General features: G+C 40.3%; 1 protein-coding gene across 1 annotated transcript in view; it reads right to left on the bottom strand.

The window, feature by feature from the left end:
* The window catches only part of LOC120737384 (formin-like protein 13), a 50,166-nt gene extending 36,503 nt beyond the window's left edge, over window positions 1-13,663 (bottom strand). The window contains exons 1-8 of the mRNA XM_040038037.1: window positions 13,431-13,663; window positions 12,637-12,753; window positions 11,429-11,500; window positions 10,631-10,804; window positions 10,262-10,419; window positions 8,739-8,912; window positions 7,707-8,289; window positions 7,248-7,410 (exon numbers count right to left, since the gene is read on the bottom strand). Coding sequence (XP_039893971.1) covers window positions 7,248-7,410; window positions 7,707-8,289; window positions 8,739-8,912; window positions 10,262-10,419; window positions 10,631-10,804; window positions 11,429-11,500; window positions 12,637-12,753; window positions 13,431-13,502 — 1,513 coding nt within the window. The 5' untranslated portion in view covers window positions 13,503-13,663. The remainder of the gene's footprint in view (window positions 1-7,247; window positions 7,411-7,706; window positions 8,290-8,738; window positions 8,913-10,261; window positions 10,420-10,630; window positions 10,805-11,428; window positions 11,501-12,636; window positions 12,754-13,430) is intronic.
* Between the last annotated feature and the right edge of the window lie 1,561 nt (window positions 13,664-15,224).

Genomic DNA, 15,224 nt, shown 5'->3' on the forward strand with positions numbered 1-15,224 from the left:
TGTTTCGGTCGCTACCCACAGCTCGTGACCATAGGTCCCTCACTTAGGGACGTAGATCGACCAGTAAATTGAGAGCTTCGCTTTTACACTCAGCTCTGTCTTCACCACAACAGACCGGTACAGCGTCCGCATCACTGTGGCCGCTGCACCAATCCGTCTGTCGATCTCCCGCTCCCTTCTCCTGATCACCAGTAAATTGAGCGCTTCGCTTTTACACTCAGCTCTCTCTTCACCACAACAGACCGGTACAGCGTCCGCATCACTGTGGCCGCTGCACCAATCCGTCTGTCGATCTCCCGTTCCCTTCTTCTGTCACTCATGAACAAGGCCCCAAGATACTTAAACTCTTCCAATTAGGGCAAGAACTCGTCCCTGACCCGGAGTGGGCACTCCACCCTTTTCTGGCTGAGGACCATTGCCTCAGATTTGGAGGTGCTGATTCTCATTCCCACAGCTTCACTCAGCTGCGAACCGTTTCAAGGCGAGCTGGAGGCCATCACCCAATGAAGCTAACAAAACCACATCATCCGTGAAAAGCAGAAATGAGATTCTGAGACCATCCAAGTGAAAGTCTTCCGCCACTTGGTTACACCTAGAAATTCTGTCCATAAAATTAGGAACAGAATCGGTGACAAAGGGCAGCCCTGGCGGAGCCCATGACCCACCAGGAACGAGTCCGACTTATTGCCGGCTATGCGGACCAAGCTCTTGCAACGGTTGTATAAGGATTTAATGGCCCGTAGCAATGGGCCAGACACCCCATACTCCCGGAGCACCCCCCACAGGACCCCCCCGAGGGACATGGTCGAATGCCCTCTCCAAGTCCACAAAACAATGTTTAAAAAAATAACAAATTAAAGCAATAATTGAAAAGTTGAAAAGCCCCCCTTGTTATGCTTATAGAGAGCTAGGCTAGCTATTCAACTGCCTCCAGCATGTAGCCAGTCGTAGGATAAGCTAGGCCGCTGCTTGCAGGCATACGATGCAACTAGTGTCAATCTTATGTAACTCTAAACAACTGTCCATAAAAAGGGTGACTTTCAACATTTGCAGTCCGAAGTAGTAGTTGAACTGCTGAATCCAAACCATCAAACTGATTAAAAATGGGCTCATCATGTTAAATGAGGAGCACTGAGGTACAAAGCTATAATCATCACGTCTCTAAATCCTTGACATTAAAGACTTGAGACAGTAATTCCCTTACCAGGACCAACAGAGGACGAATCATAACATCAAACATCCAAAACAATTTTGAAGAACTACTAGTCTCCTCGTGAGTAAGGGTTAGGCTGTCTCATCTAGCCTGAAACACACACACAAGTGCAAATTAAGCCCTTTGTTGGCTGGCACTCAGACAAACTGGGCAATGCCCTGGCAAATTAGAGTATGGAGATGGAGAGTGTTTCCCATCGGGTGCATGAAGCCACAGGTGTACTTTTAATTAGGAGTGCGACATTTTCAGTCATTAAACAGGCAGCATGCAGTGGGGCTCTCAAGGTAAATAACCACACAATCTAAACAGAACTGCACTTTGATCATACAAATCCGCAATGGATCTCATCTAATTATGGAACTGTATAGCTCTATCACATTAATTCAGTACAATTTTGAGGTACTTTGAGTATCTCCATTTAATGCTACTTTCTGCTTCTACGCCATTTCATATGGCACTTTTTACTCCTCTTCTGTTATCTGACCAGGTATCTGGTAGCTTTATTGTTTATAGTTAATATTATTTTTTAACAAATATTCACTTGAAGCAAAATGTGCGCATAACAAAGCAGTTTCACATTATTTTCACCATTCAGCCAACAATCCCTCAAGTCAATGGATTCAGTTCAGTTCAGCTTTATTTATATAGTGCCAAATCACAACAATAGTCACCTCAAGGGGGTTTATAGTGTAAGGAAAATAACCTGCTATAATACAGTGGCAACTCCTTGTGAGCAAGAGATAGTGGGAAGGAAGAACTCCTTTTTAACAGGAAGGAGGTGGTCACTTGCCGCAAGACACACAGACACACTGTGGAAGAGAGCCATTTACTAACAACTAACAATTAAATGCAGAGTGGTACACAAACACATTGCAGCATGAATAAGGGAGGATTCTGAGTCACCTGATCTAGACCTGAAAGCTTTAAGGCTAGAGAGGGTGTCTGTCTCCCAAAACCAAACTGGGAGCTGGCTCCACAGAGCAGAGGCCTGAAAGCTGAAGGCTCCTGATTCAGCCCAAATCAGTGCTTAGACTAGGAGCAACTGGGCAACACACTACAAAGAGTACTGATACATTTACCTAAGGAAAGCTGTGGGTCCATCTTTCACATCAAAAACAACACTTGACCTGGGAATAAACCATTCTGTATGATAACATTCAGAATCTTTTATAATTTATTTAAACATTGTGCTGGCATCCAGAGAGGAGTCACGGCTATTAGCGTTCAGAAATTCCTAACACATATTCACAGACAAACCTTGTATCAGCGTCCTTCATGTGCTCTAAAGATAGTTTTCAAAAGAATGCAAAAAAAATCAATATGAGCTGCAATCTTGCTGTGAAGGGTCTACTGAATTTCTGTAGAGTACTTAAATGCAGTGCACAAGTACACAGATCAATGCAGCATTGTTCTATGCACGCTTGATGCAGCTGATGTTCCGGCTTGCCCATAAGGATCATGCTGATTACCATATTAAACCCCTCAAAAACACAAAACAATAGTAACACAACCGCCTGCTCAAGCTGTCTAGTTCCATCTGCCTCAGTGCGTAACTGCACTGTTTTTAAAGGCACTGTGGATACAGTAAGGGAGCCAATGTATGTCTGATGCTAATTATCACTTCTGGGTTTGTTAATTAATTATTGATCACATATCTGTGATGTTATTATATTGAGGTGGAGTCTGACTGTCTACTGAGGTGAGGTGTTCCTGGCTTTGTAAAAAGAAAGTGAGACTTTGCATGCACACTAGCTCCCAGTTTAATGGGATCAGATGAATAAATAGTTTGGCGAAGAATGAGATATGAGACGAATAAACAGCATGAATTTAGGCAGGTGATAAGCATGCAAACAAGAGCGGGAGGGGCATGTCGCTTATGTGTGCATGTGTGTCGGGGGTGGCAGGGACGGGTGCTATGGGATAGAGAGGGACAGAAGGAAAGAGAAGTCTGATTCCCAAATTATTCCGTTTTATGTATCTGGGTGGAGATCATGTGTTTTTAAACAGGCAGAAATCACCTCTGGACTAAGTCTGTTCTAAATTACAAAAACAAAACTCAGTGTTTAAAATTTGCCTCAAAGTCAGATACAAAATGCAGCACTGCAGCAAAGGTAATTAACCATTACTTCTCAAGATGCTCCTTCTTCGGTATTAGCATTTTATGTTACTCATATATCACTGCAGTTCAGATGTTAGGCTTACACAATACAATAATTTAAATGCATTGATATAGATCCAAAGTGTCAAATTTGGCTCCACCGTGGCCCACTGCGACCATAAAATACTATTTACAGATGAGCCACAACATCCAGTGTTGTGAGATGAAGCCAAAGCCAAGTCATAAAACTGAAACCAAAGTTGCAGCACAAAAAATAATGTTTTGCAGTTACATAAACACATTTATTCTTACATTTCATTTACCAAATAAAAATTGGTGATTTTTTTTTTAAGTCACCCTTTAGAATTTTATAAAGGTTAAAATTTTGCACAATCAGCAACTAAATACATTTAGCCCAGATGACCTGCTGAAGTTCAAACTGAGCTTCAGAGTGGGGATAAAAGGTGATTTAAGTGACTTTAAATATGGCATAGCTGTTGGAGAATGGTCTGAAAAGGAGGAAATATCCAGTGAGCAGCAGTTATCAAGGAGAAAATACCTTGTTCCTGCTAGAGGTCAGAGGAAAATGGCCAGAGTGCTTTGAGCTGTTAAAAAGGCAACAGTAACTAAAATAACCACTCGGTACAACATAAATATGCAGAAGAGCATCCTTGAACGAACAACACGTCGAACCTTGAAGCAGATGGGCTACAACAGCACAAGACCACACCAGTCAGCTAAGAACAGGGAACAGAGGTTACAGCTAACATAGACTCACCTAAACCGGACAAAATAAGATGCCTGGGAAGGTTTGAATTTTGTGTAAACGGCAGGAAATCTTGGATCCATTGACTTAAGCATGCAGACTGAAGCAGTCAGGGATCGAACCACCAACCTTCCAATTACTAGATTATAGGATCGAAAGTTAGGCTGTTAGTGGCAGTGTAATAGTGTGGGAGACATTTTCTTAGCACACTCTGGACTCTTTAGTACCAACCAAGAAATGTTTAACCACCACACTAGGAATGTTGCTGATCATGCCCATTCCTTTATGGTAACATGTACCTATCTTCCAATGTCTGCTTCCAGCAAGATGATACACGTTACCAAGCTTAGATAACACCAAACTGGTTTCTTGAGCATGGCAGTGAGTTCACTGCATTCAAATGCTGTCTACAGTCGCCAGATCTCAGTCTGATAGAGCACTTCATGATGTGATGGATCACATTATCGATGTGCAGCTGACAAACCTGCAGCCACTGTGTGATGCTATCATGTAAATATGGGCCAAAATGTCTGAGGAAAGTTTCCAGCAACCTTGTCGAATCTATGCAGATCTTCAGGTAACGGGAAGTCCAACCCAGGACTAATAATGTGCATCTAATAAAGTTTCATAGTGTGTTTACTGAACTGTACCTCTCAACTGTTTTTCAGGTAATTATGTGGGGCATCTCTGCTTAAACTGCACAGAAAATGGAGGGATTGATAGATCAGTGGTTACCATACTGGCTACCAATGATGGGAATAATGGCATTAAAATAAACGGCATTACATTTTTCAGTAATGGGTAATCTAACTAATTACTTTTTCTATTATTACAATGCCGTTATCTTTACACATGACTATTTTTTAGCACACAATGGGTTGAAGCAGTCTTCCTCCTACTGGGAGCTGGGGGGGGGCAAACAATTGCATGAGTGCTGCTGATGAAGTGAAGTGGTCATGGTAAACCAACCAGAGGTAGACTTGGGCGAGTGTTCACATACAAACATATACAGACAGAGGCACAGTCATGGTGATCCCAGTTAATTCAAATTTAGCATTTTTTTTAAGTGGAAGTCCAGACATTATTTTTCTCTCAAAGAGAGAAACGTCAAGAATCTCTATGTGAAATGGGATTTATGTCCTGGAACAAAATGCTTTTCCACATCAGCTGTAAGCAATTCGACTACTTTTGTTGCACCTCTCAATGTCAAAGCCGCAACAAAGCTGGTCACCAATAACGACGGTGTTGATGCTAGCAGGCGCAGACCAAACCCAGGTGAGGCTATCGTGAGCTCAGCAAATAACAGAGATGGAGCGACGCCATCTAACAGTCTAAGCTTGGTTTCTCTTCTCCGCAAACATCTGTAGCACAGACTGAGTTAAAAAGACTGATAGCCAAGTATGTTGTTGAGAACATGCTGCCTTTATCAACAGTCTAGTCAGATTTCTTTAAGTCTCTTATTGCCAAGATACCGGCCAAGGAGGGGTAGGCCCACCAAGCAGAAAGACTTTTTCCAAATACGTAGATACCCAGTACTTTAGTGTTTAGTGTTTGCTGTTAGTTCCTTCGACTAAAGGGCCCATTTATTTCAATTATATATTCAGTTTTATAATAAACAATTGAATATGCACTTTAGTATGTTCAAGTATATTTACTAATTTATATTTTAGTATTTTACTTAAGATGGGATCAAAATTATTTTCCATATTTAAACTTTTTTTTAAAGTTACTTTTCCTGGTAATTAGTTACTTTTATAATATTGTAACTCATTTGTAACAAGTTACTTTTTGGAAGAAGTAACTGGCAACTATAACTAATTACTTTTTCAAAGTAGCTTGACCAAAACTGATTAGCACTAATTAGCAGGTATCTGTGTCTCTCTTACAGACAAGCTTGCTATAGTTAGCATTTCACTCTCCTCTCCATATGTGCTCACTTCTGGTGACAGTTTCAAATCAAGGCTTCACAAACCAATATGCAACATCATGAAGGCTACAGCAGTCTTTCATATATATTCTACACTTATACATAGTTGTATTAATAAGTATAATCCAGTAACAGAAAACTAAAACACACATGCACAACCACTTTTCTTTCCTGGGAATATACTTATCGCCTTTCACTTAAGTGACATTTTGAACTTTTTAATTTTTTGTATTAAAAATGACACTTTCAATAGTGGTATTAATAGGACCAAATAAATAGGAACTGAAAGGAAGATGCTTTTCCTTGTTCTTCAAATGTTTTTAAAGCTAGCAGCAAAAAGATGCATGGCCTTGAGTTGCCTTCGGGCTCTCATCTCTCAGCTCCTGCGCCTGACAGAATCAAAGTTTCCAGGTCAGGGAGGAGCCCTTGATACAGTATTCTGTATCAAGGCAGGAAATCACTGCCGTTGTCGCTCAGATCCCCTATCCATATTTTATGAATATGTGAACTCTAATTATGTTGCCAGTCTGCACATTCATGCTGATTCCATTTAGCAGCCCACCACCACATCTGTATCGGTTCACGGTAACTGTGCTACTTGGAGGACCTGTGAGAGGAAGCTTCTGAAATGTTCTCCCCTGGCATGGCTCTTGAAATATACAAGCCACATACACTCAGTTAATCAAAAGTGAAAGGCCATTAGATGAGAAATAGAATATGTTCCAGTCCACAATCACTCTGCAGAGTCCATGGGCAGTCATGTCACTGCTGGATTGGTGACATACTGCCCCCTGCAGACACAAATACAAATCATATATGTGCTTTGCACAAAATGTGTCTCAACTATTGTTTGAAGAGAGAATACTGGCAGCATTTTTAACCCTGAAAGAAAGTTGTCAGGTCAGCTTTCTCTTAACTGGGCATAAAAATCGAATTTATTAAAAATTCAAAGGACCTCCTGACAATAATTCTGTTTCTGCAGAGAAGCTGCTCTTTCTGTGTAGTGCTTCCCTCTGGTGGTTGTGTAAACACATGTTCTAATTTCTAATTCACTGGAGAAATAAGCTCCTTTATTTGACTTAATCCGGAAGAATGGCTTTTCATTACAGCTTGGAAATTATACTTATTATTTTGCAGAGGAAATCTAATCTTCTTCTTAAAATGCTGAAAATTATATGTTTCCGTTGGCAATATTTATGAGCAGCTTCACGTCAAAAGTCATAGACATATTTATTGTACTCACTGAAGTTGTGTGCAATCTTCTGGTTCAGCATAATATGCTGGGTATTATTTGGCTCAACGACACCAAATGTCCCAAGATCTTTAACAGCAAATTGCTTGTGTAAGAGTGATGTGTCGATTTCAATCCTCCCCATGCGTTCCTGTATCCAGAACGATTTTGCAATCTGCCAACAAACAAATGAATTCAGTAGTGCAACAATTTAATTTTATGAGGAAATCAATGTTAATATTACAAAAGAACAGCACTTGAAAGAAATAACTGACAGACAAAACAAAGAACAATTCGCAGCAATAATGAAGAAAAAAACAAGCTGAAACTGACCTTTCTGTTTTTGCCGAAACAATAAAACATGTCATTTAAATATGAAAGACTCACACTAATGGGAGCCTTTGTAAGTGCTATACTTGGCTCTGAAAATATGATAATTCAATGATTTGTAATGAATGGAGACAGTTTTACCTTGTCTGGGCCAATAAGATCCCAGTGGAAAACCTTGGTGCATGCTTTTTTTGAATTTAGGTTGAGGGGTAAAGGTGGAGGAGCTGGGATGCTTCGGGGGGGAGGCCCTGCCTCTTGGGCAGGAGACTCTGGGACTGCGGGAGGGGGCTGAAGGATAGCACGGAGACTGTATGGAGGGGAGGTGGGAGATGTCGGCCTGGGAGAGGGCAGTGATGAGACCTGAGGTGGGATTATTTGGGGAGAATTCCTCCTGCGAGGTTTAGGAATAGGCTTTGTGTGATCAGCTGGTGGATGGGTTTGCTGAGCTGATAAATTATCTCCATCACTCAGGGGTGGATCTGCATTTTTATTATCAGCTGGAGGATAAGTGATGCTGCCAGCACCGAATTCACCACTGGACTCGAGATCTGTATCGTTGTCCTCTGTGTCTTCGGTTATGCTCACGTGTCGAAAGGACTTTTGTTCCATGAACATCTTGGACTTCCTTTTCCACTCTGAACACAGTTTGTCAATAGCTTTGACCCATGCATCCCGTTCCTGTTGCACAGTCCCCGGGGCAACTGTTTCATCTGGCACCTTGAACCTGCAATAAATAAGCAAAACCTAACTAGCATTTCTTATTTAGATGACAAAAGTGTGGTAATTAACAGTCCCAGACTCCTTTTATGATATTATCACTCAAACTGTTACAGTAAAAATGAACACATTACACAAATAGACTTTTGATCAAGAATACCCACTTGTGCAAGGCAGATAATTAATTAACAAAGCGCTTTACAATTCCATTATTCATTCACTCTCACATACTGGTGGAGGCAGCTACAGTTGTAGCCACAGCTGCTCTGGGGCAGACTGACAGAAATGAGGCTGCCATATCGCGCCATCGGGATCGAACCGGCAACCTTCCGGTTACAGATGCGCTTCCCAACCCCCAGCGCCACAGTCGCCCCACAAACAAATACAGCTGGTGTGACAGAGTTCATTAGCTGCTTGCTTTTGTTATATTTCCACATCTTAATAAAACTCACTCACTGGTACTCATTTTTGTGGGTGATTAGACTGAAAGTGTCAGAGTCGTTACATTTCTGCACTCTGGTGTCACCGTCTGACAGGTGAATCACAGTGGAAACAGGCACCGAGAGTGTCATCTCGCCATCCCTCAACGGGACCAGCGTTAGTTGTCCTGGATGGAGCCGGGCCTCGTATCTGGAATGAAATGGAGGAGTCATGTTTAGTGTAAGCTTTAGATATATCATAATGTATGCAATTTACCGGTGTCTACTGTTTTGGAAGAAATAGAAATATAAAAAATATAAAACAGCAGCTAGAAATATAAAATACCCAGCCTGGATGTATTCTAAGATAAGCTCATCTGCCTACTACTTCACTGCTAATACCTTCTAGTAATGGGTCAAGTATGAAGAAACATAGAGGAGGAGCCAGTTGTAGGCTCAAATCCAGGAAAGGTTCAGTTAGAGGAACTTTTCTAACTGAAGATAACAGATAAGAGGCTTTCGAGAAAAGAAGCGAGTTAATGTAACACCTGGCTCAAAGATTGTATCAATTTTCCATCAGCAATCAAAATGAAAGCATTTTTCAGGAATGTACTTAAAACTGCTCTCTGGTAATGAATATGTTCTCCTTATTCCTAGATTAATTGAATGCGCTGACTCTGGCACAAAAGGATTCGTTTTTCATTCCTCTGCTGTAGGGCAGAGGAAGGCAATTGCAAATATGATTTTGATTAAACTTTATTTACATATGCAGTGATCCAACGTTCTTGGGCAATGGGGGAATGGAGGATTGTGGACTAGAATTGGTTGGATAAACATTTCGGGGTTCAGAAATACTGTAATCATTTTGTATGACTGTAAAACTGAAATAAAACTCAAGTAAACTTAAGAAACTCAAAACTATCGTAGAATTAGCTTGTAGCATGAGCTACAAGGATTCAAAGTTTATTAAAAGGGATCAATTTTGCAGTACATTAATTTTATTCCATAAAATAAAGTGGTGGGGCGTGGCCTGTGGTGCTGCTGTAGGGGAGGCGGACGCACCTGAGCGGCATCTGCAATCACGCCTCGCCACACATATACAGTTATGACCATAACTTTATTGACAATGACACATAGTGTACTTATACAAAGTCCCCCTCTTTTGAAGGCTCAAAGGTACTTGTCCAAACTCACATAATTATTATTATGAGGATTTTTTAAATACTTGAATGAAAATTCTTTGGAGTCAATGTAGAGCCCATGAACATCGTTAAATGCTGGGTTTCCACTTGAGATGCTTCAGGCACCATCAACTGAGGCTTTTTGCTTTTCTGTCTCTGTGCAGTTTAAAGTGAAAATCATGCTCTGTTGGGTTGAGATCACTCAGGGTTTATGTCAAGGCCCAGTATAAGACCAAATTAATGTTTTAAGCTGTTGACTTCTACACTAGTAGCCGTCAAATATTACTGACAAATAACTTCTCATGACTAACAAAACTGTCATTTTGTCCTGTGGCTGTTTTGTGAGAGCAATGCTTCAATAATAAGCAGACATACATACTTCATCCATTTAAATGATGCCAAGCCTCCTCTGTGCAGCAACAACATCCCTTCTCGAATGCTCTGTGGTGCCTGAGATTGCTCTTGGGATTCTGCATTTTCTTCTCCATGATCATTGTATATGTTATTATAAATTATCTTATTGACAAGCTCCATCATCTGCTCGAAAGAGAGAATCACGAGAATGAAAAGAGTCACTGTGAAACCATCAATGAATGATATGAAATGGTATAAAAGTAAAAGCAAGGCTGTTTTGCATTTATTTTTATAGCTTAAGTGTTTGCAATCAAGAGTCTAAATTCAAAGAGCAATAATCACATCTCAGTAAATCTCAGCAGAAATTGCCTCGGTGAAACAATCTTATCGTCACCTTATGTTTATCCTCCAGCGACGTGGCCTCCAATTCATAATCATGATGTCCTTTAAAGGAAATAGAGTACCTGGAACCCTCTCCATCATCACAACTCTTGACAATAGAGAAGGGAAGTTGCCGCTTAACGATTCCTTTCTCTATGCTGCACACCATTTTGGTCCTGAAATCAATCTGGATGTTCACAATGTGAGTGATTAAATGAGCATGTCTGAAGTGTGCACTGTGTGGCATTAAAACATTTATTACTGCCTCGCTTTGGTGATTAATCTGCTTTCAGTAATGTACCATCGTGATGTAAAAAAATCTAATTTGGTCATTACATTAGATTACACAAATCGACAAGTACAATTCCCATCAGCCCAGCCTGACTTTATCTTTAGTGCTAGTTAGCAATGCTAACATTTTTATGTGTGAAAGAGAGAATCTGGAACTTGCAGAATCCTCGGCCTCTACATTTATATGGATTGCTTGTTAAATTTTTTACTATTGCACTCTGCCAGAGGAGCTTTGCATGTTTCAAAGTGTAAAATAATCCTTCTTCATCTTGTACCTGTACCTTCTTCAGCCCCTGTTCTCCTTAAGCCCCCCCTCCCTTAAAGATTCCTTCTCTGGTGCCTCTCAACAACAGGTGGGTGGAGTACAGCCAGAGCACGCAGCTGACCATGTTAAGGGTTGCTCTGTCACCTCAGAGAGCTAAGAGCAGCCTGAAGCCTGAGGTCATGGTCTACATTCCTGTTTCATTTGTTATGCAATTGGATGCCTACAGCGAGATTTTTGCTTTTGTTTTGAACTCACCTGTAAAACCCGTTTCTGCCACCTGTAGCGGCCATGCTTGTAAACGCTAAAGTTGTACTGAGATTCTAGTTCCTGCGAAAACAACCAATAAACAACATTACATATATGAATACTTAGAGGGAAATCACCACTTAAGGACAATGTAGAACCACTAGATTACACTATACTGGATTACACAAGGACACTGCATTATTGTTTCTTCCTAAACCCTTGGACTACCTTCCACAAAATTGTGTTTGAACTGATCCAGCAGGCTTTGCAGCTTATTAGCAAAACAACGTTTATAAATAGCAGAAGAAGATGCAGTACTATATTTTTTAAAGTCAGGTTAACTCCAGCATCAGACTTTTAAAGCCATCTGCAAAGTTTCTGGTGGTATATCTACATATAAATTACATTCCTTTACCTGTGTCTGTCGCATGTTGGTTATTTGCAGGGACATGTCGACTATAACAGTTTAGTTAGTTAGTTAGATCAGTAGCTTAAGGGCTGGTGTTTATAATTTGATTCTTACATGGAATATTGTTTGTTCTGTTGTCCACTCATACGGTATTATCCAGGAAGAAGAGACATTAGAGGGTGAATTAGACATTAGACAGTCCATTTTGGGTTTGCTTTTAAACCATATCTGGCTGTCTTGAATGGATCGTTTACTTCTTGTAATATTTGTGAGAATTTAAGCTTTATCTGTGCTATTAAAAAAACCACCTATGAAATTATACACTTAACATAAACGGAGCAACAACCTGGAAAGTTTACTTTAAATTCCCAACTGATTGTCATTTTTCTTTAGCTTTAACTACGACACACTCCACTTAATCCCCCACTCATCTGGAACTGTTTAGTGTTGAGCACATGAAATAAAACTACACATATCTACGTATAGTGAATATTTAAACACTTTCAGGGAAAACTGAAAACCTGCAGGTTTCACTCTCCATCTCGTCACATACTGGTGGTCTGGACACATGGGGAACCCCAGATCCTGTTTACGGTATCTTGTGTTGTGTTATGTTACTGCATTATGGTCAAAGCTTGTTTCACATGACTCATAATACAAAACAATGCAAATTCTATCCACAAGATCCCTTTTTTTTCTTCTTTTTTTTTAATTTTTTGAGTTTTCAACATTAAAACCACACCCATGTCACACTCAAACTGAAGTCACCATGAAAATCGTGTACCTGCTTAGTAAAAATGAGGGTTACCTTGTCATCTGTCATCTTCTGTTCTCTGTCCATCCTTGCCTGCTGCAGAGCGTCATCGATTGATAACTGTCCACTCTTCACCTTGTTCAGGATGTCTAGTTGCATCTCATTGCTCAACTGAAAACATAAAAATGTAAAAAGATGAAGACTTTATCTTTGTCTGGTTGATTTTCTTTCCTTTTTCACCCACATTTCAAAGGTCATCCCGATCTCAAAACAAGCATTTCTGTGTGTGATTTATTTCTTCATATTTTAAAAAAGTGACAATATTGAAAGACCACAGAAAAATAAATTATTTAATATCACTGCAAAGAGTTGTCACGTTCTCACTTTAAATATTTCCACCATAAGCACTATCCACAGGTGCACTGCTTAAGTTTTCCTTTAGATTTGCATAAAGATGGCACTGATTTCTTAGCATCGCAGTATGAGCAATGCCAACATCTGTCTGTCTAACCACACTGATAAGCCATTGTGTTGTAACATTATCAGAAACTGTTTAAAAGGTCTATTCCAGGAACATACTGTCACACTTCTGAGTAATGTCTGCTCCTATCTTTGGGAAATTTCTATCAAAAAGGAAGTCAAGTAAAATTGAGGAAGTAAAATGCTAAAGAGACACTGCTGTGCTAAAACAGAGCATTGTCTGCTCTTACTGTGGACCTGCACATGTGACGTTAGTGAAAGCAAGGCAGCTATTCTGTAGAATCACTATTACAGTAAAGCTGTTGTTATTTAATGACTCATCTGCAGAAAGAGCTTGGCACTTCCTTAATTCATAAGCTGATTCTTACCTGTGGCATGCCCCCAGTGTACTTCTCCATCCTGGGTGGGTTGTCTTTTCTCTTTGATCCTAAAGTTGGCATCCTAGCTGGTTTAGATTATCTACAAAATGCTACACAGTTTCTCACTTCAGCAAGACGTTTCTCCTTTACTGCAAATATAGATTCACAGTATTGTGTCTTGTTTTGTTTGTCATGCAGCCTAAACAGAGGTATACTTGACGACTGCGGGAAAAAAAGAAATGTGCTATGATTTGTAGGATTCCTTCTACCACCGCCCACTTTCAACGCAGGCTAAATTTGTTCCTGCTTAGGTTGTTTAGCCACACCTACAGCAGCCAGCGCAAAGACTTTATCTCCAAATAGCATACATTTCCAGGCAGGTTACATGTCTTAACTGGCAGGACATGGTTTTACCTCTTCTGTTGTTTTTTCTATCCATTGGCGAGTGCGAGGGAACCCATAATTTTGAGTGTTCATATGAAATGCAATAAAAGTACTAAAAATGGATCTCCTTTTTTCAAAAAAAGAATTACTTTTTTAAAATTATTATAGCATAGGTTTGAAAATATGTGTTCATTAATTTAAAAATTAAAATATTATGAGATATACAGTATTTAAAACTTTACAGTTCCAAATCACACAGTGCAAAGACTGTAAACATCTGGTTGGGATTCATAGTGTGAGGTGTTTTTCCTGCATAGGTTTGTACACATGTCTTTATGTACACATGCCTTTATGTTGCGTATGTGGCAGTTTATGTGACAAACGCTCAATAACTGAAGTGCAGGGATGTGCACTAGGACAGACATTTCGGTTAGTTCTCTGCTGATTATTGTGTTTTTTGCACTGCGTACATTATACTGTGGTTTTAAAAGCTAACTTTGAGGACTGTTTATTTGCTGTGTACATCAATTTTATGTCATTTTGTACCTTTTTTTTTTCTTTTTGTAGTTCCTTTTCATAGAGATTGCATCTGAGAAGTTCCTTTTTTTTATTGTTTTAATCTTCATAAATCTTTATTGCTTTTTTGGTGTTGTTTTTTTCATCCATTGTTCATCCAGTTTCCTCCTTTTATCCAGTTCAGGGTCACAGGGAGGGGACTGGAGTCGGTCTCAGCTGTCACAGGGTGAAAGGCAGGGTGCACTTGTTATGGCCCTGGCCATAATGTGTCTTGGTGGCTGTTTCTTGTTCTGTGTCTTTAAGTCTCTGCAGGTCCCTGATTGGATTAGCTGATGGCTGCTAATTGGTCCCCTATTCATGCGGTTGCTTTCAAAATCCCTCAACAGCAGTTGTCCCGGGGCAGCAACTGACAGCAGCAGACCTGACCCTGGCCTCCAAACTCTGTGATATTTGTGATTCTCGTGACCTATCGAGCTTGTATATAGTGTGTAAATCATCCTTCTCTTGTAAATAGTCACTGAAGCCGAAGGGGTGAGCTGCCTTGTTGTTTTCTGTATCGTTTCCTCCTTGTTTATTCAGTTAGGGAGTTAGGTGTGGCATTTGTGTTTTGTTTGTTCTTTTCATCACGTAGGGTTTAGGTAGCACCTCCTTGACTGATTAAGCTGGTTTTGTTTGTTATGTTGGCCTTTGTTCACCCCGGAGTCACGCTTCAGTTTAAACAATAAACCACTGTTCACTAAGAAATCGTTTCTCCTCTGTGTATGGTTTTGGGGACCAGGGCGGGGTCAATCTTTTCAACTCTTATGTTACGTTCCTGTACCCCTAGACTGGGGCGTAACAGCACCCTGGAGAGGTCACCAATCTGTCACAGGATAAACATACAGAGGTAGACAGCTATCTCAC

This window comes from Simochromis diagramma, unplaced genomic scaffold (assembly GCF_900408965.1).
Source record: "Simochromis diagramma unplaced genomic scaffold, fSimDia1.1 OVJJ01000061.1, whole genome shotgun sequence".
Taxonomy (NCBI): Eukaryota; Metazoa; Chordata; class Actinopteri; order Cichliformes; family Cichlidae; genus Simochromis; species Simochromis diagramma.